General features: G+C 50.6%; 9 protein-coding genes across 9 annotated transcripts; 2 read left to right on the forward strand and 7 right to left on the reverse strand.

The window, feature by feature from the left end:
* Positions 1-604: 604 nt before the first annotated feature.
* On the reverse strand, positions 605-2,748 carry NCS57_01388100 (uncharacterized protein; the record flags this gene model as incomplete). Its single annotated transcript, XM_053063501.1, has 3 exons — positions 605-1,284; positions 1,342-1,836; positions 1,883-2,748. 3 exons carry the CDS (start codon positions 2,746-2,748, stop codon positions 1,251-1,253), a joined length of 1,395 nt encoding a protein of 464 aa, XP_052906834.1. The 3' UTR covers positions 605-1,250.
* Positions 2,749-5,000: 2,252 nt separating this feature from the next.
* On the forward strand, positions 5,001-7,220 carry NCS57_01388200 (uncharacterized protein; the record flags this gene model as incomplete). Its single annotated transcript, XM_053063502.1, has 9 exons — positions 5,001-5,114; positions 5,176-5,265; positions 5,325-5,421; positions 5,477-5,570; positions 5,619-5,976; positions 6,026-6,135; positions 6,188-6,668; positions 6,724-6,848; positions 6,899-7,220. 9 exons carry the CDS (start codon positions 5,001-5,003, stop codon positions 7,218-7,220), a joined length of 1,791 nt encoding a protein of 596 aa, XP_052906835.1.
* A 248-nt stretch (positions 7,221-7,468) lies between these two features.
* Positions 7,469-8,448, reverse strand: NCS57_01388300 (uncharacterized protein; the record flags this gene model as incomplete). Its single annotated transcript, XM_053063503.1, has 3 exons — positions 7,469-7,687; positions 7,755-8,059; positions 8,130-8,448. The coding sequence occupies 3 exons, from the start codon at positions 8,446-8,448 to the stop codon at positions 7,469-7,471; spliced, it is 843 nt and encodes a 280-aa protein (XP_052906836.1).
* Positions 8,449-8,674: 226 nt separating this feature from the next.
* Positions 8,675-9,771, reverse strand: NCS57_01388400 (Aldo-ket-red domain-containing protein; the record flags this gene model as incomplete). Its single annotated transcript, XM_053063504.1, has 3 exons — positions 8,675-8,980; positions 9,037-9,663; positions 9,721-9,771. The coding sequence occupies 3 exons, from the start codon at positions 9,769-9,771 to the stop codon at positions 8,675-8,677; spliced, it is 984 nt and encodes a 327-aa protein (XP_052906837.1).
* A 2,432-nt stretch (positions 9,772-12,203) lies between these two features.
* NCS57_01388500 (uncharacterized protein) lies at positions 12,204-13,178 on the reverse strand (the record flags this gene model as incomplete). Its single annotated transcript, XM_053063505.1, has 3 exons — positions 12,204-12,341; positions 12,391-12,858; positions 12,915-13,178. The coding sequence occupies 3 exons, from the start codon at positions 13,176-13,178 to the stop codon at positions 12,204-12,206; spliced, it is 870 nt and encodes a 289-aa protein (XP_052906838.1).
* Positions 13,179-13,631: 453 nt separating this feature from the next.
* NCS57_01388600 (uncharacterized protein) lies at positions 13,632-15,355 on the reverse strand (the record flags this gene model as incomplete). Its single annotated transcript, XM_053063506.1, has 4 exons — positions 13,632-14,019; positions 14,070-14,874; positions 14,925-15,182; positions 15,232-15,355. 4 exons carry the CDS (start codon positions 15,353-15,355, stop codon positions 13,632-13,634), a joined length of 1,575 nt encoding a protein of 524 aa, XP_052906839.1.
* Positions 15,356-15,977: 622 nt separating this feature from the next.
* NCS57_01388700 (uncharacterized protein) lies at positions 15,978-17,126 on the reverse strand (the record flags this gene model as incomplete). Its single annotated transcript, XM_053063507.1, has 2 exons — positions 15,978-16,707; positions 16,768-17,126. 2 exons carry the CDS (start codon positions 17,124-17,126, stop codon positions 15,978-15,980), a joined length of 1,089 nt encoding a protein of 362 aa, XP_052906840.1.
* Positions 17,127-18,272: 1,146 nt separating this feature from the next.
* Positions 18,273-19,565, forward strand: NCS57_01388800 (uncharacterized protein; the record flags this gene model as incomplete). The annotated part of the gene is made up of 1 exon (XM_053063508.1): positions 18,273-19,565. The coding sequence occupies one exon, from the start codon at positions 18,273-18,275 to the stop codon at positions 19,563-19,565; it is 1,293 nt and encodes a 430-aa protein (XP_052906841.1).
* A 458-nt stretch (positions 19,566-20,023) lies between these two features.
* Positions 20,024-20,590, reverse strand: NCS57_01388900 (uncharacterized protein; the record flags this gene model as incomplete). Its single annotated transcript, XM_053063509.1, has 1 exon — positions 20,024-20,590. The coding sequence occupies exon 1, from the start codon at positions 20,462-20,464 to the stop codon at positions 20,024-20,026; it is 441 nt and encodes a 146-aa protein (XP_052906842.1). The 5' UTR covers positions 20,465-20,590.
* Positions 20,591-21,971: the final 1,381 nt, after the last annotated feature.

Consider the following 21,971-nt stretch of genomic DNA (forward strand, 5'->3'; position numbering starts at 1 on the left):
CACCGAATGCTCTGTCACTATGTTTCATTCGTATTTTGATTCCTTCTCTCCAGCGCGTACTACACCGTCAGCCCAGCATTCAGGGGCTACCGATCTGCCCTGAAGAACGAAATATTCAGTTATAATAACTTCAAATAGCCTGCTTGGGACTTACACAAGTCCTGAACACATGATTACAGATTTTATCAGCCAAGGCGATCTATATAGTGTTAAAATCAATAAGGTGGGTTGAGAACAAGACATATACACGAGGGCATGTCGTTGACGAAGTAAACGTCAAGTCCCAAGGAGTGAGTGCAAGATCCGTCTCAATGCTCGGATATTGCCGCCATAAATTGGCTGCACCTTCTAGGCCCTCCTTAAACGTACCCAAGCTCTGGAGCACCTCGGAGCCGACTCATAATCAAGTCACTTGCTGTGGCGTTCACGGTATGAAGCCTCGAGATGAGGGTCACATGTGCCAAAGGTAGACGGCATGTTCTTGAGAAATGAAATCTACAAGGAAAGTGTATTAAATCTAGTAAAGTAAAGGTGATTATATCTGATATCTGTTCATGTCTCATTCATTGCCCTTCCTATCCACTGAGAAACCTATAGCCAGCGCTCATCCATCCTTGCAAGCCGTGATCAGGCGCCACTCCCATGTAGTCTGTAACCTGACACACTCTTCTATAATCTCAGGATCCTCCCACCACCATGTATCAACGGCGATATACTCTGCCCAAACCTCCATCCAGAGCATCCTACCGACTATATTTCGGAGTTCCTGCTTGATGGTGTCTTCCGACGGATGGCTGTTTTCAGCCGGTGTGAGCTGTTGCTCATCGAGCGGAACAGCGGAGAACTGTGTGCTCGTAATTCTACCTTTAATATGCAATGATGCATTCTCCAACCAGATTGGAAGCAATCTGCTCGGGTTCATGCAGCGAAAGTTTGTTTCTAAGTTTAATAATAAGTTGTGCTCGATCCACGCTCGTAACAATGGCCCCAGAGAGCTTGTAAGCGGGAGCGGGTCGACCAGCACGAGATGCAAAGCACCGCTGGGCTTGAGGCATCGGTGGATGTTTTTAAGGACACCAGGAATCTCCTGGGATGGTGTTGACAAAGGAAGACGTAACGAATAGACTGCCTCAAATGACGATGGCGCCATAGGAAAGGCTGATGATGACCTCACCGGCACAAGGACCGGATGAATATTAGGAAAGAGAGTGTGAGAGAGTGGCGCTGGTGACAGGTGGTAAACCTGCTTATTATGGTGCACAGCTGCTAAATATGAAGTCGCAGCTACGAGTTGATGTCAGTGAACGGTGGTTCCATGACAATAATCCGGCCAGAAGAGACTTACCTGGTGTCTCGTAAAGTGCAAGAACCTTCTTTGGTTTATCTGAGTTCGTATCCTGAGCAGTTTCTGATATATCCTCCTCTTGATCTGCCGGTTGGTCCATGTTATATAATGCAGAGAGCATCCATTGAGTCTTCTCCACCTCCAAGTCTTTCCATGAGTTGGGGCTGCTCAATGTGCCCCATACTCCCTTGAGGCGGAGAAGGCGGATGCTGTTAGATTCAGACGCCAAGCGTGTTACTTCACGCTGCATGGCATTCTGCTCCATCGGAAAAGTTGACTCTGGTGAGCTTGGCTCTTGAGCGGGATCTTCCATGGTTGACGAGAATGTCTCCGTGGTGGGGGTGCAGGCCCACGTGTCTGGCGGCTTCCAACCATCACTTGGCTCACTCCTCAACAAGGCATTGCATGACGGCACTCGTCTTGGTGTACTGGGCAGAGGTGGTAGAGGTGCGCTTGGGGACTTGCTCTTGAGCGCCCGCAAGGATAAAGTCCTATTCATGGTGAGATGAGCTCAACAATGACACTTGGGGTACATACTGGCCACCCGAGGACCGTGGGCGACTGAGAGACTTGCTCTCTGTGTTAGCGGTAATGGTCACCTCGGAGCTCAGACCAAATTGAGGGTCCGAGGGCGTGCGTAGTGATGTTGTGACTTCAGTGCTCCTAGCTATGTAGGAGCCCTCACTAAAGGTCTGGACGATATGGCATGGTTCTAAGGCCACCCGCTCGATAACTTGGGTGTCCCATGGAGGGGAAGGAGGCAGAGGATACTGGTCGTCATCCCCTCTGGAGTTGGTGTTGTAAAGCTCTGGAGGAGCCTGGCGGTCAGTAAGTCGAGTCAGGTCAAAGTCGTAGATACCTGCGTCTCGCTTTGACAGGTTCGACGAACCTGAGGAGCATTCCAGGATCTGTTCGTGAACAAGAGTGTGATCGGTGGTGGACTCGAAGCTGTGAGATACTGTGTCGGATGTTGTTTCGTAATTATTGAGGGTGAAATTTGAGGCTCTGTCAGCCTCAATGTCATAGTTGTTGGTCGAGGTGGTAGTGTGGATGGAGGATGGCGTAGGTGACAGAGTTGCAAAGTCCCTGCTGCTGGTCTTGCGTCCGGGATACCCAACAAATGAAGGACCGTCGCTGGATGATGTCGAGCCTCGACTGAAGAGTGATCTCGCCTTGGTGGAGCTCTTGTCGCTGCGCGGCTGTCTGGCCTTCCTTTCGCGATGTTCCTTTCTGGACTCCCTCTTGGGGTCTGTCCAGACGACGTCCCACATTTTGTGAGACCGACGAAGACGACGCAAGTAGGCAAAACTTGTTGCTGGTCTGAGAAATCTGGGCAATGTGCGGCCTTTCGGGGGAAGGCCTGGTGAATCGGGAGTTGGCTGTGGAGATGGGGACCGTGTCATCGGAACAGAGTGCAACTGTGTGATCGATCGAGGATGACGTGAGGCAGAGCGGAGAAGAGGGCCGGAAGGTTTGGGTGTGTAGGGGCCCTGAGCAAACAATGCCCTATCCTTTTATTTGACGGCCCCCCCTACATGAGGGCGCGGCGACCAAAAGGCATGGCTATTGACTCTGGCAGGCTGGCGAATGTAAGGCTGAACCTAATCATCAAGGTGGTGCGTCCATGCCGTCGAGAACGAACAGGCAGGGGAAGAGTGGCAGAAGGGCGGGAACCCGGCACCAACATTGGCAATTCCATGGAGTTGAGCGCCATGCCATATATCAAGGGGACGTCAAAGCACCACCGCCGGATCTTGCTCCTGCCGGGCTCCTGGGTCCATCCGGCTGGCCTCGCTTTTTCCCTTCCCGTGAGCCGATGCCCTTGTCACAGAGATCAGATTTGCAACAGGCCCCTGACAAGACATCCCCGCTCGCCGGCATCGCACCATGCATGGGTCTGGATGCAGCCACGGCACTTGTGTGGCTTGATGCTATCGACGCCATCACCAGCTGGTTGGTTGCTCACGTGGGGGACACGGCCCTTTCTCATGGTTTTTGTGTGCTTGTCCTCGGATACTCGCTCCTGAATAGAGAAAGGCCATCTCGGTAACGTTGAAGGCTTGATAGCAGCTGCATGAACTCCCTCTGCACGGCCGTTTACGGTTCCTGAGATGGGCACCCACGATGTGGCAATCACTGGCGGCGATTGTTGATTGATAGAATCACCAAGGCAAACGCCATGGTCTGGCAAACAAGAGGACGTGCGCCCTCAGAGTTGGCACCAAGAAGCTCCTCTGCCCACAAACATGCACGCAGTTCGTCCAGAAGCAAAGCTACGTACGACGTGGCCAGTTCCAAGGAACGGAAAACGAATGGTGAAAACCATTGTCCGATGCCACGGCCGCGGAACATTTCAACGCGGAACTGTGGCGTCCTGGTCGGTAGCTGATGGCAGGGCCTCAAATGCCGTGGCTGGTTCTAGACCGTTTGCGGGGATCATCGGAACACTCTCCCTTGCCCACATGAAGATTGATCGATTTTTAACACCCTTGACAGGCTGGGATCTCGATTAGTCTCAGCTAAATTGAAAGCGTCTAGGCCACTCGCAGAAGGGGTTATTCAGGCTGTCTTATCCTTCAGCCCCTTGATGCATCACACATGCTGTTCCATACAACCGGGTCGTCAAACCCACGAGGCGGAGAAGCAAAACGCGTGGCCTGCAGGTTGAGTTGTCTTAGCTTTCGAAGCTCTGTTAGCGCTTGCGTCGGTAGCAAGAAAAGCAAACAAATGATCCCATTCGCTCCCAGCTGCCGAGCCTGCTTTTCTTGTTGAATTGTCAGCAAGCCTCAAGCACAACACGTCAGAACCAACAGTCGGAGCCGCCGAAAGTGCATTATGAGGGTAAGAAATTGAAGGCTTTTTTTCTCGGCATCTCGACCTCCTCCTTATCAAGGGGCAGGGAGGCCAGAACCAGGCGGCAGAAGTCAGACACTAATGTGTGAGATGCTGCTTGTACGGGAAGTGGCTTTCATATGTGCTCAGACAGACAACCTTTACGACACTCAGCGAGCCTATCGCCACTTGAAGGCAAACCCAGCACGAGGCAGACCGTCAAGGCCTTCCCCAATGCAGAGTACAGTCTCTTGTTGGGGAAGTGTCATATCCACGTCACGTACCTGACAGGTGGCTGGGCTAGTGGCAATCGTCTTGCTTTTGACAGCCCCAGCTGCCCAGCTATTTAGTGCCAGGGGCTAGCTGGAGGTGATTCAGCTGGCAAGAAGCTCGCCAAAAGCTCAAGTCAATCGGACCTGACAGCGATTCTACCCGGCCCCTTCTCGTGCACGGGGCTCGAGTCGCGTGTCGCATCCCGCTGCTTTGACCCCAGTGCGGCCCGTCTCAGGCGATCTATTGGTGCTGCTCCGTTGACGGGGAGAGATTAACTTAGTGCCTCTGCAGGGCCGTGGCTTAAGGTTCAGACCTGGAACGGCCGATCGGCTAACTCGACCCGTGGATGGGTTCCTCCGCGATAGAGGTCCATCCCTGTTGGCCATCCGAACCGCTCTGTCCTTAACTTGCAAGCCTCCCCTTAGCACAAAGGCATGCTGCCGTCTATACTGCCGTCTTTGTGCTCTAGGCAGCCCATCTCGCCAAGTAAAACGCCGTGAAACTCAGAGTCACCGCTGACGTCTGGTGTTGATGTGCGCTCCTGGTCATCATGGACAGCGTCAAGCCCAAGTTCCAAGGCCTGTCAATGGCAATCGACGGCTTCAATAGCCGTGTCTCATCTTCAGGCTTTGGCCGTTTTTTCAGGTTGGAAGGCAGTGGCCATGTACGTTATTTGGCCTCTTTCTGCCATATTCCTTGCTCGGTTTTGCTGACAGCTTCTCTAGCCCAAGGAGATCCCTGGCTCATCGCTATACAATGAGATCCGCGCAGGAGCAACCACTTTCGCCACGATGGCATACATCATTGCCGTCAATGTACGATATCCGACCGATTATGCATCTGCTTGCCCAGGCACTAATTGATTGGTATACAGGCCACCGTTCTTTCACAAACTGGCGGCACTTGCCCATGCGATGAGGAGAATCGGGTGGATTGTGATAACAGCGTCAGCTACATGACGTGCAAGGAAGGTGAGAACATATTTATGAGTCCAGTATGCGTTTCAAATGGCTAACCTCCATCAAGAGGTCAGAAGGGATCTCATTACCGCAACAGCTGCCATTGCAGCACTCTCCAGTTTCCTCTTTGGTCTCTGCACCAACCTCCCGGTTGCCCTGGCGTGAGTCTCTCGAAGCGACAAGCAAGACCGGACACTAATGAGAAACAGACCCGGTATGGGCATGAATGCCTACTTCGCATTTCAAGTCGTCGGCTACAATGGATCAGGTCATATTCCATACGGCGTGGCGTTGACAGCCGTATTCACTGAAGGTCTCATCTTCGTCTTCCTAGCCATGACGGGCATGCGACAATGGCTCGTCAAACTCATCCCAGCCACCATCAAGACAGCAACAGGAGTGGGTATCGGTCTATTTCTCACTGAGATCGGATTATCCTACTCGGCAGGCATCGGTGCTATCACTGGAGGCTACAAGGCTACGCCTTTGGCTATCGCGGGCTGCCCTATTGAGATGATTGACCCTCAGACTCAAATGTGTGATGGCGGACTTATGTCAAGCCCCAAGGTACTTGCTAAAGATTCCAAATACGTGCGAGTAACTGACAACAACACAGCTTTGGACAGGCATCTTCGCAGGAGGTATTTTGACGGCCTATCTCATGGCTTTCCGCGTCAAATACGCCTTTATCATTGGCATCGCTCTGGTCTCTATCGTTTCTTGGCCGTGAGGATATCCCATTCTCCCGGATCCAAGCACATTGCTAACAATCCATTAGACGCGGGACGAGCATTACCTACTTCCCACATACCGCGGAAGGAGAGTCGCGTTTTGACCTGTTCAAAAAGGTCGTCTCTTTCCAACCCATACGACACACACTGAATGTTCTCGAGTGGGATGTCGCAGCCCATGGGTCTCAGTTCGCGCTCGCACTCTTCACCTTCCTCTACGTGGATATCATCGATGCCACGGCAACATTGTACTCGATGGTTAAATTCTGCGGCGTTGTTGATGCTGAGGATGGTGATTTCCCTCGCTCGACTATCGCATATTGCTGCGATGCTATCTGTATCTCCATCAGCGCGCTTTTCGGCTGCTCTCCAGTCACCGCCTTCATTGAAAGCGGTGCCGGCATCGCTGAAGGAGGGCTTACTGGGCTAACTTCTATGGTGACTGGTCTCTGTTTCTTCATCTCCGTCTTTTTCGTCCCAATCTTTGCCTCTATCCCACCCTGGGCGACTGGTCCAACTCTGATTCTTGTAAGTGGCTTGAGGAGACTTGCACCCTCTACGCATATTCTAACAGAATCTATAGGTTGGTTGCATGATGGCTCGACAAATGACTCAGATCAATTGGCGGTACATCGGCGATACCCTTCCTTCATTCGTCGTGATCGCTTTTGTACCCTTCTCATACAGTGTCGCATATGGCCTCATTGCGTAAGTTGACACCAATTGTTTCCCAGGCACTCGACTAACAATATCTTAAGGGGCATGTTTCTCTACGCCGCCATTAATGGATTGGTCGGATTAACTGTACGGCTATCCGGCGGAAGAATAGAGCCGCGTGAGTACGACCTCAAGGAGTACTGGACTTGGAAGGCGCCGGGAAGAAAGCCCTGGTTTGTTCGAGCTCTACGGAACGGAGGCTGCGTTAGCAAGGATGATAACGAGTCGAGCACGCGGAGGTTTGACAACAACGGCTCCGATTGCGAAATGTTCAGAGTGGCGTCCACAGAGCGAAAGGACGAAGGGACAGATGTGGCTGTAACGATGCCAATGAGGACACTATCATCCTTTTCACGACGATGAATAGAACTAGATTCGGGGTTGTCTTCTAAAATTTTTGTTTTTTGGCTCCTCTATGTTCACCTCTATACCATGTTGTTTGAGATTATTACTAACCCTGTCAGACGACATATTAGACCGTTTGTCGTATCTCGCAGTCTTCCCAGGGTTTATCTCTTCATTCACGATCTCTAATCGACCAGGTGGGGTAGCCAGCGTCATTGTAGGCTGATGGTTTCATTAAATGCTCAATACTAGTCGTTGATTGTGTCTTAATGAACGGCACTCCAAGCCGTTTCTGGCTTCATGAACGCAGAGTCGCAGTCCATCAATGGATCCCAATCCTCGAGTCGATGACCCTGAAGACAACGGTCAAGAATATACTGGACAATACCACTTAACCCAAGAGCCTGAGGCCCTCCTCCCACCTGCACAATCTCAGCAGCTCCTAGGACGTGCTTGATGGCCATTGAAAGATCGCCGAGCATAATCTTCATAGCCAAATCAGCCCGTGGTTCTACTTGTATGCGTTGCTTGAAATCTTAACATGGACCTTACCTCATCAATACTCAGAACCAATGCCTTTGTCACTGCCATGCGGCCTGAGGCTGGTCCTGTCGCCGAAATCGTCTCCAGGAGACTTCGGACGTAGTTTAGCTTGTATTGGATCGCAAGCGGCCCAAACTCTTTCTCCAGGTGGACTATGTATAAATGACGACATGCTGCGAGAAGAAAGCCCTTGAGAAGTTCGACTTCGGTTGAGGAAAAGAGTATCCAATTTTGTTTCCTGTAGTGGTAGTCTCCACCAAGGTGTTTCATCACTGGGCAGTGAAGATCCAGATAAGGAACGACGACGTTTACGTCTTGAGGCATGTTAGCTTGAAGTGACACATACAAAGTTAAGCAAGGGGAACACAAAGAAGGGTCGCTCACAGTAGTCAAACATGAAAACCTCTTTGGAATTCAGTGATCGGATAAAACTTGCCAGGGGTTCGTGTTCAAAGGCGCCAGGTATGGCTCTCGGAACCAGCGGCCTTGTTTCATCTAGGCTAGCTGAAGGTTTCTTATCTTGATTAGAAACCGCTGCCGTCTCCTGTGACACTTTTACGTTGCTCTTTTCGCGCATATAGTTGGCCATCCGTCGCCTTCTGGCTCGTGCATGGGCGGCACGCGCAGCATGAGAGTGGATTTGTCGGCTTGAGCCCGCAGACGAAGAGGGTTGTGCTGGGGGTCGAACATTGATGAATTCCATCGTTTCAAAGAGTTAGGTCATGAACAGTGACTGTTTAATCACCCCCTCAAACCAGTCCATTTACATATCTGCCAAGATGAGAACACTGACTGCTAGGTCCTTGTCAACACGCCATTTGTCAGCGCGCTTCAGACTAAAAAGTGACTAAGAGTTTCTCGGCAAAGTTGCCAAGACTTGCTCCTACTAGATACGGCCTAGTTCCCTCTTGCAGACCACCATCCCTGGCTTACATATGATACGAGACCTGGTCGCCAATTTCCTCATACACGGCTTCCAACGCCGCAACCACGTCATCAGGCAGCACCCCCTGCTCAATCATGTCAATGTTTGACTCAAGCTGCTCCGGACTCGAAGCTCCGATGATGATGGCATCCCCATGGGCCTTGTTCAGCTGGCTGTGATACGCCGTCCACCGAAGAGCGGCAGCATGGCCACTAATTCCATGGCCAGATGCGATCTCAAGTGCCTTTTCTGTGGCGGCCATGATGGATGGCTTCAAGTAGAATTGAGAATAAATGCCACCCAGAATAAGCTGCAGAAAAACAGGGAAAGTTAGTTCCGAAAACCGTCTTGATTGGGATAACGCACCGATTTATCATATCGCCCGCCTGCCTTGACCTTCTTGTGGTTGCCAGCAAAGAATCCAGCAGCAGCAGGACTGTAAGCATAAAAGGCGATGCCATTTTTTCGCAAGATGGGAAACAGTTCCTTCTCACCACCCCTCACAATGAGGTTGTACTGGCCTTGGTAGACGGTTGGCTTAACAAAGCCGCGTTCCTCGCAAATTTTGAGGATGGCCTGGACTTCTTCGGCCTTGTAGTTGGATAGACCCCATTGCTTGATCTTCCCTTCCCTGTGTGCTTGATCCATAGCTTCACAAGGCTCCTCGAACTTAGTGGCCCGGTCTGGCATATGCAAGTACTCAATGTTGATCTGTTTGATCTTCAATGCCTCCAAGGACTCGTCGATCTCCTTCAGAATGTTTGCCTTGGAGTGAGTGCCAGGCTGACGCGAGTTGACCTTGGTGTCGATGATGAATCTGTCGCCCGCAGCAGCCGCACCCAACCTGGGTTCAGAACTGCCTGGGGCATGAGGGGAGTAGGCGCGTGCGTTATCAAGCTGATGATAGCCACGAGCAGCGAACGCGTTGATAAACCCATTGACCTCATCAGGAGTATTAAAACGAGCCATGGGGTCAATCGATGTGTCACCGACCTGTGAGGCTCGTTAGGGATGTCATCTGAGCATACCCCTTTTCGTGTGACCACTTACGTTTGCTGTTCCAAGCACCAGCTTGATGGGCGATTCTCCGGTCGAAGTCATTGTCGCTTGGGGGGGTGGGCAAAAAATGGGAACAGGGGATAACTGCCAAAGAACGTTGAGAGGAAGAGATTCCAAGAGGACGATGCGTATTTTCAGCGTGGTTTTGTTTGAGAAATTACGAGGGTTCAGAGAGCCTTTTATGCTTCGATTCTATCCTACTCATGCCAGACAACAGTCTCCCAAGACTGTAGGTCGGACTATGGTGCTCGCAATCATCGTTGAATGCCAAGAAATGCGCCTACTCTTTTAGGCAATTATCCGGGTCCCCAGTTCGGCGCCATTGAGTCTCGCCCCAACATTCTACGTCGGGGATTCAATCAGATTGTATTTGTAAGAAGGAGGAACCGGTTTGGCCGGCCCTTTTGCCAAATGTCGATGTAATTGAGTAATCACACAAGTTCTTAGCCCGTCCTTGAGCCATTGTCCCGAGTGCTTTGCGCAGTCTCAGTTACTCTTAGCTGCGCGAAGGCTCCGAAGCCATACCCGGTTCACTATTAGGGTACTAACTAAGGCACACTGGAACAACCGCAATCAGTTTGCGGTCAGGGGCATACTTCGAGGTCAAGGAGATCGATCACTTTTGCTTGCCCTGGACTGATACAATAGCTCATAAAGTATTGAGCCCCAATTAATATCCAAGAGAGAATTGCAAGAGAAGACCGATCGTGAAAGAGTATTCTCAGTGAAGGTCCCTCGCCAGTAGACGTCCCGATAAATGGGCGCGGTGATTGCATGAGCTTGCCCAATCATTAGCGACGAGAAAGAGAGCAAAAACGGTGTCCCGACCTCAACCACAAAACAAGCTCCGTGGCAATGGGCTGGGGCTGACAGTTGAAAGGGATCAGCGGACGCCAAAAAGACAACACCCTTCTTATTGTACAGAGGCAAAAGGCAAAAAACATACAACAGCGGGGATTCGCTGGTCGTCACCGACCCAACTACTAATCCGCCCCTCACCGGCTTATCTATGGGAGAGCGGACGGGATCCCGAGTTCTCCGGTGGGTATGGTCGTATGTACCAGAATCTCCATAGAATCTGGTTATATCCAGAAGGGTCATGGCAGACTTCCTTCTTTCGTAGCAAAACGGTACTTAACGCTACTCATCTTTGGCACTAAAGACAATGGAGAAAATTCTCGCCCGACGTTTAGATGATTATTGTTATTCTCCTAAATAGGTGAGGGCAGATGTGGAGTGAGTCTCGTGTGTTTTTCACCCAGCTCAAAGATACGATGAACATCCTTCGCAAGAAATCCACGACTGGCTCCCCTACGGATCTCAAACTTTTATGACGTACCACTTCTATCGCACTCAATAATACTGAAGTCGAGATAAATGATTGCTTAATCAATAGCAATGCATATGGAGCTAGCTGTGGTATGGAGAACGCATGCTTTCATTGTTCAACGTTGCTAACCTGGAGCGTGGATAAACACCCGAGGTGAGAAATCGCAGATGTACCCCGAGATCCGCGAGAACCGCTCAAGACAGTTCCACACTGTGCTGCCCGACCCCAACCTCTCCTGCCTAACAGAAACCAAGCCACGCAAACAAGACGGGGCAGTGGAGCAGCTGAACAGGGAGCCGCAAGCCACAATCTCCCAGCCCCCTGTTTTACCTCCTGTTTGCCCAATGTTAGGCGTTCATCGGATGGATGAGAATGCTGGCGCTGCGGTGGGAAGTCGCCCTCAGATTTCCCTCCGGAATTATTGGCCCCGTCGTGCACAGATGGATGCTCGTAAGCAGTCATCCCCTAGCTCAGCCAAGTTTGAGTTCATCCCACACTGAGGAGTGAAGGATGATGGTAAGCGAGTGCAATGACGATCAAGCAGGAGTCAGAAAGGAACCAGGAGAGGCATTGTCATGGGGGCAGGGGGGTAGGGAGGACCTGCTCCCATAGCCATCCACGCAACCCATTCTCTCTCCATCAAAGTGGAGCGACGCCTTCATTCCCATCTGTCTTGACCTCAAGCCTCTCGCATTCCACGGATCCTTCCGCACCTTGAGGACATGAGCCGTCCACGTCGGCCTATCACTCACCAAACACGGGTTCCGTGGTCTAGTTGGTTATGGCATCTCGTTAACACCGAGAAGGTCCCCGGTTCGATCCCGGGCGGAACCACATTTTTTGCCGTCCACTCAGACTGATGTGGGTATCTTTTTTTGCAATCGCCTTGGAGGAGACACTGGCAGAAAAGACGATGCGAATCGAGATCGCTTTACCGGAACAGCAAGTTCCAAGTTTACGTCGGCTTGTCATGCGCTTTGGACCATCGAAATCCCCCTTTCACAGAGCTAGCGCCTCAATACCACGTCAACAAATGACTCCCAGTTCCTTTGCAGCAGGAGATGCAGGTAAGCATCGGGATGATGAGTTATATTCGCTTTGTATAATTATCTATTTGTAATTGCCTGACTGTTGCTTTCTGAGTTTATTCCAGCAGGTACTCAGGAGATTTGAGATCAACCCATCCTAGGTTTGGCTCAGATTGTTTCCAACCCAGTCGGTCACGAACAAGTTGTGAGTAGGTCTTGACCTCCTCGATCGGGTAGCTGAGAAAAGGGATTTCCTGGAAAATGTCAGCGACGCCATACCGTGCATCGAGTTCTGTTTCCCACCTCCTGACGATGCACGCCGCTGCACATGAACATGATGTGTACAGTCCTGCTACCGGTTGGTAGGGAGTACTCTCCCGCGCCATGATAGAGGCTTCCTAGCATGACAAATGCTTCTCCACGTTTGAGCTCAGCATCGACAACACCAGTATCACCGTTTGGTCCGAAATCGGGTTTGTCATCTCCCCAAAGGTGAGAGCCTGGAACCACACGAGTCGCTCCGTTGGCTTTGATGGTGTCGCACGCGGGGACAAACAGACCCAATAGCATGTCTCGCCCCTTGGAGTACTTTTCGGCTTTTTCATGTCTTGCGTGGTGATTTTTATCGTCTCGGTGCAATTTTTGTGCACTTGTTCCCGGCTGCGAGTCCATTGTGATGGAGATGGAGAGCAACGGGTGGGACTTGGTGACCGACGGCTCACTTCCATACCAACACGTAGTCTCGAGGCCGATGAAATGCTCCGCAATATCCTGCCCTGGTCAGCCGGGATGTGAATTCAAGAGCTAATCTTCGGACAAACACATACTTGATACAAGGAGTCCGAAAAGAACCTCTCTCTGACTGTTCGACTCCTCCCGATCAGACGTGTGCATATCGCGGTGCCGCCATTTAAGGCGCCAACGGTACTTCCGGCTGCGGCCTTGGAGGCGTCAAGATAGGGTTGGACCTCTCTCTGTGCCTCATTTAGGGATTCTGAATCTGCAAAGTCCTTGATGATCACACAACCGTTCTGTTCTATGGCTCGGATAAACGCATCCAGCCCGGCTTCTCGAGAAATCCTCTGAATCATGGCGAGTGGCGTTGATGAAACACAACAGTCTCGAAATAAACACGGACAGTCTCGTCACCACGTGAGGTTTGATTGGGATGGCTTGCAGAAGACGAGACCGTCTTATCACCGGCTTTAAATACCGATACTATATCCGTGTCTACGGCAAAGATAACCAGAAAAGGAAGCCATCAGCGACAGATGCGGGGTAAATGAGTTGATATCAAAGGATGTCAACGCCGGCAACCGAAGTAGGATTTGTTACGGGGGCGATCCCGGTCATCTTCCAAATCCTTTAGCGGCCTGATCTTATCATCACCCAAACTGGTGCAACATTCCACTCGAGAAAGGCCAGCTGTGACCGAAAGATACAACAAACATGAAACTCCTTTCGTATTGTTGATGAATAGCTAAGAGCAGTAAACGATATAGGCGTTTTATTACTCTCATTGCCCCGATCCAGGCAAATCAATCTCACGCAACTTCACATCTCGCAGCCTCTAGCTTCACCAGCTTCGACCTATCCACACTTCTGGGTCTGATATCGCACGGAAAGGGCAAAGGCCGTGGGTTCGGTGTTGGCTCGTACTTCATGTCGATAACAACAGGCTTGTTGGTTTTCGGATCGATTGGCTTCTTGACTTCATAAGCCCATGCAATCTGGGCCACCAAGATGACCAACGTGCGCTCTGCAAAGTCGTACCCAGGGCATGCTCGACGACCGTAGCCGAAAGGAGTGAAGTTTTGACAGTTGGGGTGCACAGTAAGTGGCTCCTTGTATGTTGGATACGAAGGTTGAAGCCAACGGGCCGGGTTGAATGGTTGTTGGTCTGGGTATGTGTCCTTATCCATGAGAATGGCGCTTTTGGGGTTAGCTAGGACCTACCTATTTGAGTGAGAAGATGAACCTACGCATAATTCGCATGAAACACGGTGTCTTTCGGGAAGAAGTACCCGTCGTAGATGTCGTCTTCCTCGAGCCGGTGAGGGATACCGAGCTCCGCCATTATCGAGCGATACCGAATGCCCTCCTTGACGACTGCCCTGACCATCGGAAGGTTGGGGATATCCGCAAAACATGGGAGTCGATCTGGCCCGACAACCTGGTCAACATGCCTCTGCAGCTTGTCCTGCCACTCGGGGAACTCCATCATGAGGTACAGAAAAGTCAACAATGCGTTGTATGGTGACCTGGTTCCGCCACCAATCATACTGTCGAATGCGTACCCAGCTTCCTCATTACTGATCACATACTCATCTCTGTTTTCAAAGAAATGCCGATAAGTGCTGGGGCTTGCTGTGCCCTTCTTAACGGAAAGCTCGATCTTTTTCTGAAGTTTGAAGATCTCGTCGTACGCCTTGTTCTTGATCCGCTCCATATTGCCAAGTGATGGGACCAACCAGGTTGGCAGGTAGCGTAGAAACGGAAAGACGTTTCCAGGGTACTCATCTGGGCGGAAACACTTCATTGCTTCGTCGATGAAGGAATCAGTCTCGGTGATGAACGGGTCGTCTGCTGAAGACACACGGAAGCCCAACATGGATCTGGTAAGGACACCAAAGGCATAGCGCTTCATGTGGTTATCGAAGTTACTGGGGTCATCAACAAGATCACGCATGGTAAGCTTGGCCTCCTCTTCCATCAACTCCAGGTATTTGTCGTTGGAAGTGATGGAGATTGCGCTATGGATGAGTTTTCGCTCTCGCCTCCAAGCCTCTGATGAGGTATTAGCAGTGATTAAATCAGGAAGATGGAGTTCAACATACCGTTCTTGGGCATCAATGCTGGATTGAGATCCCTGGTGATATACGCCATCGCATGAGGCGTGCCCCTGTCAGAGTACTTGGGGCCTCGTTTCACAAACAGCTCGTGTGCAATCTTGTCACTAGACAACACAATCTGTTTCTCGCCCAAAATACTGAACTGAACGATGTCTCCATAAATCTTGGCCCATCTGTTGAAGATAGGAATGAGGTTTCCATCCGAGCTGGCGAGCTCAGGGGCGTTGCCGACAACCGGCCACCCTTGAGATGATCGTGAATAAGTTTCAAGGTATGGAACCTGAACACTCACCTTTGGGTCCTGGAGGGGCTTTCGCACCTTTCGCTCGCCGCCTGGTAGAGGCGACGCGGAAGGCGTAGATGGAGATTGCCCCCACGATGGAAATGAGAACTAAATGTCCGTATGAGGCTGACATGTTGGGCTTTGCAAGAATGATTGCAATGCTTCACGAAATGGCAGAGTATTGCTCTCTCTTATTTATGTTGCTACGCACGTTCGTAAATATGGTGCTACCATTACCATAGTGTGTAAGTGAGTATGATCGTCGCTTATTACGGGCGTGGTATGGCACAGTCAGCTTACTACCTGGTATAATAAAGGCAGTTTACTCGCCTCTGATTCAATGGTTTGAACTCAATTTCTAGGACTAGCACGTAGACCGTATTTATAATCTCTCCGCTTATGTCTCCGATCCAATCGCCATTTTCTTCGACATCGGAATTATTCAAGTGTCGTTTGTCAGTACAGTAGACTGCCATACTCCCGCCTATCGCTCGTGTGCTGTGAGCTGCTCGACCATGTTTCGTGCACCCATTGGAATAATGTGGTAACAGAAAATCCAATAAAAAGGTCGAGAGTGAGAATACGGTAGCTGTAGGGATAAGAGAGAGGGGAGAGGGGTGGTCAGAAAGTACTACGCAGGCAGTTTGCTGAGGCGTCGGGCTTAGAAGCCTCGACACAAGCATTAAGATGTCAAGTAGAAATGGTTCCAAGACATATGCGTTGAAGAATGCAAGTTAAGATGTGCCTGTGCCCATTTATACATAGCCTGGGTGAACACACAGGCCACTCAACTCCATTACTAACTCCTCTTGTCCCTTGTAACAAAGCCGCTCCAACTCTACCAACCCCGCAATATCGCCGTCCACAGTTGTCACTATCTCTTGACAACCGACAACAGGCTCATCATGCCCATCCAGATTATGGTCAACGTAGTAACGTTGCATTTCCCTTCGGCTGATTCCATAATTCGTCATATCCTCATGTTCTAGCAAGTGTCGATGTGACTCTAAGCCATGCTGGATCTTGGGAAGACTGACGGATATATGAATGTCGGTCCTTGTTGTCAACGGCTCTAAGACCGACGTGATCGTGCGCTCGTCGACGATGGACCAGAGCATGTTGCTCTGGTGATCAAGCCAGATATGAAGCCTTCGCAGCTCTGTAGGTCGAGAGAGAAGTGTTGCTAAATGCAGCCATGCGGCTGTTTGTGTTCCCCAAGCATCGATGGACTCATCCAGACCGGGAGATGTTTCAGAAGCGGCATTAGTCTCGATGAGGTCCTCAAGTTTCGCCAAAAATACTGGTGGAAGCCGGAGTGTGAGATGGAGCTCTCTAAAGCAGAGAATCGAGGATGCAAAAGGGCTCGGCAACTGAGAAGTGATGTTGAAAAAGCCGTCTGGCTTCTGCAGCACTTGCATGAGGACATCTAGGTCGGTAACATGCAGAACCCGGTCGTGGATATTAAGTTGAAGAACTTCGAAGTAACTAGAAAAAGCCATATTGTTGTCAATGCAGACCTTTGGATCTTAGTTGTGATGGACTCACAGCTGCTTGCAAGTGAAAGCGATGGCCAAGTCTACGCGAGAGACTGGCCTTTGGGCCTTGTCCATGCTCAAAGCCAGCTCCTCGCACAGCCAGTGAGGGCCCCAAGACGATTTTAGGCGACGCGCCCATACAGTGTCAGACCTTGGATCACCTGTCGCCTGTCTTTCGGAGCCGTCTTCATCGTCGCTTGAGGCTCCAACACAAGCGGAACAGCATAGCTTTGCTCCTTGCCTGAAGACATGGATTCCATGTGGCAACACGTGTTCATAAATGATGTGTCGGATTTCGGCTGGTGCAAGAAGGAGTCGGCTCCTAGTCTCGCCGGATTGAGGCTCTGATAAAGACGACCGATGTGACATCTTGCGAAGAAATCAGTGAGAAGATGAATCTTGGAGGAGAAAGAGTGATGTTGCGATGCTGACGTACGCCTGGCGCTGTGAAATCGTGGCGGGGTAGCTATATTCGGCAGAGAGCTAAGCCTGGAGGTCCCTGGTAAACTGTGCGCCGAGTGCATAGCAAGCTGGGCAGGTCAATACTCATCTTGAATACGTCCTATTCTTACTAGGACTCAAGGAGTACCGTGAGTGCCTCTCGCGATAATGGAGAATCTGTGTTCAAGTTGGGCGGTAGCATTATTGATTAGGGAGTACCCCAATCTTCCGAGCATCTCCACTTAATCGTAAGTATCTCTTTAACAATTCCATCTCGGGCTAGGTAGGATCAGGTACATCAACCACATATTAACTTGTATGTAGGACGAGGTATCCTTCCTTCTCCCAATCAATGGCCTTGTCTTTGACAGGGATGGGCGATTTTGAGCCTCCCTCCCCAAGTGGTACTTCACTGCCTCCCAGGTCCAAGAACCCACCCACTCCTTTCTACGGCCCTTGGCAGAGTAGACGCTGCTTGAACCACTGTCTAATGGTATTCTCGGGTTAAACACACTTTCCCGAAGAGATCAATCTTCAGGGAGGCCACTGGAATCATACTCGTTGTGATGACTGAAATCTTGTTTGGCACCAGCTTGTCCATAGTGGAAGGCTGGCATCTTGAAGGGGCTGGGAGCAGAATGTCTAGACGACACGTCCAAAAGCGTACGCTAGCGACAATGCTTGTTGTATCATCAATCGCGACATGTGTACTAATCGGGAAGCTGTGCCGCCTCAGGTGTCACCTTTCGTAGACCAAGTCTGCCAACCTCGTGCATTACCCAGAGACGATCAGTCCTTGTCTGGGCAATTGAAAACCACCCCGCTTCAGATCTCATGCACTGATATCACGTCAGCCGGGCCGATTGACAGCCAATTTAGAGTACAAATATGCACGACTGAGACAACTATTCAACGTTGAGTTGGTTCATGAACACTGAGGCGACACATATAAGGCCTCTTCGACCCCTTCATTGAATCATCACACCCGTTGTTATGATATCCCATGATACAGACAAGACCGACGGAGCGAGACATCCAACACCCCCGAAGCCCCCATCCAATCTATCGGAGAGCATGCATCCTCTCTACTGGTTACTTAACCTTTGCGCTGCGCCAGAAATATGCAGTGGCGCCATAATTGAAGCCAACACGTCTAGCCAGGAGCCCCTACCTCCTAGTCAGGACCCATGGTACACAGCACCCTCTGGGTTTGAGTCCAAACAACCCGGCGATGTTCTTCGTATACGATCTGCACCAGGAAACCTCACAGCCGTTATTGGTAATCCGTCTGTAGCCTACCATATCCTCTACCGCACTACCGACTCCAGAGACCAGCCCTCTTGGGCTGTGACCACACTATTCATTCCTCCATCTTTGTATTTCTCGCCTTCGGGCAAGGCGGCTTTGCTGTCCTACCAGTTTGCCTACAACTCAGCCAACCTTGATTCCAGCCCATCCATTGGCCTGTACTGGAGAATGGCTCAGAGGGAGCCAAATCTTGGTATCAAATCCAACGCTGATTTCATCAACTACATGCTCTCCTTGGGCTGGATTGTCAACACGCCGGACTTTGAAGGTCCAAAGGCGTCTTTTGGCGCGAGTAAACAAGCAGGCCATGCGACTCTCGACAGCCTACGTGCGGTGCGGGGGTTGATAAACCCACACGGGCACCTTGAACCCAACACTGCTATATGGGGGTATAGCGGTGGTTCCTACGCTACCTTGGCCACAGCTGAGTTGCAAGCACAGTATGCTCCCGAGGTCAAGATTGACGGAACAGTTCTGGGTGGCCAGACCGATAATATCTCGGCCAGTTTCGACAACTTGAACAGAAGCCCTATTGCCGGGACCTTGATCGCCTTCTTACTGGGCGTGACTTCGCAATATCCTGAAGTAACAGCATATCTTGAGAGCCGCCTGGTCCCAGATACGAAAGAAGAATTCTTATCATTGCGCCACATAAACGTTGCAGACGCGGTGAGACAGTTCTCGGGCAAGGACATTTACGCCTACTTGAAGGGAGGGGCCACAGATCTGCAGGACCCGGTTCTGAGAAAAGTATATGACGAAGATGTTAAACTTGGCTATAGAGGAGTGCCCAAGATGCCAATGTTTGTGTACAAGGCCATTGCAGATCAGTTCTGTCCAGTGGGCCAGACAGATGCGACAGTGGACCGGTTCTGCCGTGGGGGTGCTGACATCACGTACGAAAGGAACACGGTGGGAGAGCATGTTTCTGAGATTGAGAATGGGAAACCGAGAGCGTTCAAGTGGCTCTGGAGTGTGTTTGATGAGTCTTACGAGCCATCCACTGCTGGGTGTAGGATTCGGAATGTGACTGTGAAGGTCGATTCCGAAACTCAATAGAAGTTTTTCGTATGTTTCACTCTAATAAAAAGTTCTACTTGAATCCGAACATGAATTCTTTCATGCATCCAGCTGAGTACATTGCCTCGTCACCTTATCCAGAAGGGCTACGGTGAATCACGGTACCACAATCGGCTTGCCTGAGGCCCGGCCCTGAGGGCGCAGGAATGAGCTCATCACGGGAGAAACAGCTTAATGACTCCATATTGAGATCAGCCTCCGCTAGGCGACGACCTTTATGATGCTGTGGTAATGATAGGTTACGGAGGTAACTTGGCCACTTGGAAAAACGTGGTCGAGACAGAGACATGCGTTTCATGTGATTAATATTCGTTCATATTCTAAACAACGCTCAAAGTCTGACTATGAATCCCCCATTCCCAATAAATCATATCCTCTTCTAGAATCTAGCCATGTTCTATCCCAATTCCAAAGTGTACATCCGTGTCAGGTGTCGTCTAGGGGAGAGCAGCAGGGGCGTAGGACTGGTCAGGCTTGACAACCTTACCACCAGCCAGTTGCTTGTCGGTGTAGGCAGGGTAGATGATCTGCTTCTTGCTGCTGACAACAGACAGAGTGGTGAAGCCCTTGTCGGCGCCGAACTGGCCGCTCCAACCGGAGGTGATGGTGAAAGTGCCGCACTTAGCAGGGCCACCGTTCGCCTTAGAAGCACTCTTGCCCTTGACGACGTACTTGCAAGCAGTGGCAGCGCCGCTACCGGTGTTGATCTTGAAGTTCCAGGTGCAAGTGGTGTCGGGCTTATCGCATGAGCGGCTAAGGCCCTGAATGGTCCATTGAGGCGTGGCAGCCATCATAGAGACGCTGTCGGAAGAGGCGGCCGGGGCGGCGATGGCGCCGGTGGCGGAGAGGAGAGCAACGAAAGCGGCGGTGAACTTCATTGTGACGGTTGAAGGATGTGGTTGTTTTGGAGATGTGGTTTTGGTGTGTTGTTCAAGTATGGGTGAGGGATGACGTGGAGAAGATGATGTTGTAAGATGAGTGTGTTGATGAGTGATAATGATGTCCTTCAACAGTCGCAACTCTCTGGTTATATAGTTCTTCAATGAGTAGCAGAAATGTATTAATAGGACCATGATCTCACTCAGGAACTCAGGAACGGATCATCGGCTTCAGAACTGTGAATGACCTCACCAGATTCAGTTACTGCTTCGCTTTCGCCGTCGCCGTGGTGGCACTCTAAGCAGAATACGAACGCCTCAAAAGTGCCGTTCCGGGGATTTTCAGGGCCTAGAACGATCTGCTGGGGTAGAAACTAAAAGCCGGCACCAAGACGCCAAATTTTGCCTGACTAGTGCTGTCTTATTTTTGGGCAATGGCTCATTCGAGAATGGGCGATGGCCCAACCCCTTGCATCTAACCCTACCAAGCTTAGCACATAGGTCTACCGGGCCAATCGGACATACGATATTTTTAGGCATTACCCCATTTGTCTAATGAGCGGAAATGCTGCCAAGAAAGGTTAAGGGGATTGACCATTCCCAAGATGAATACGAGCTGATGGTCTCGACTATTGCCTTGTGCGTTCTCATGTTCACCAAGCGTCGGTCAAAAGGCCTCGTGATGATGTCAGCCACATATTAATGATGGGGTGGTCTACATATTGATACTGCTCTCACCGTCGAAATCTGCCGAGGAACTGCGAGTCAGGAGGATCATCTTCTCGTGTAATGGTTTAGTGCAGGTAGCGTAGCAGCCGATGATCATTATCACTGAGCGCTTCTTGAGCTCACCGCAAAAGCAAGGGTTATAGACTAGAAACTAGTGCATTTCAAATCGCAGGGCAGGTAATGTCCAGGCGCTCAGCGTGAAGGCCAAACTGTGATGATGGTAAGAAGAGATGCGAACGAGATAGTGTTGGGCTTAGAACCTCAACTGATGGATAAGACACCTCCTGTCGTCGAACCCGAGCTGCTTCTGGAAAAGAAACGTAAAAGAGATGCTAGATTGTCTGCCAAGGCTGAGATGATAGGCTTTGGAGGAATGATCTTTCATGTAGTTGAGACTTACCACTATGCCCTGGGGCAAAGAAGTGTTGGTGAGGAATACCGTGAAGCGAGACCTCAAGACTTGAACTTCGGCGTAAAACATTGTGTAAATACTGGGAGCATTGTGACATTGAATGCTTTTAGACTTCCTTCAATTGATTATGCAACACATCTCATCCGAAGGGCCAAGGAGGTGAGTGATCTCTCAGCGCGATATAACCTAGACCTGTGGTAGGCACCTGCTGAGAGATATCTTCAAACCTCGCTGCAACGGTTGAACAGAAAACTCAGTAAATCCCAATTATTCGAGCGATTTAACTAGCCCTGACTGATTAATTTTAGGGGTCTCGAGGAGCTTTAGTTTCCGTTTCCAAGATGTCTGTGGTCTGGATTGTGATTC

This window comes from Fusarium keratoplasticum, chromosome 12 (genome assembly GCF_025433545.1).
Source record: "Fusarium keratoplasticum isolate Fu6.1 chromosome 12, whole genome shotgun sequence".
In the NCBI taxonomy this organism is placed as follows: Eukaryota; Fungi; Ascomycota; class Sordariomycetes; order Hypocreales; family Nectriaceae; genus Fusarium; species Fusarium keratoplasticum.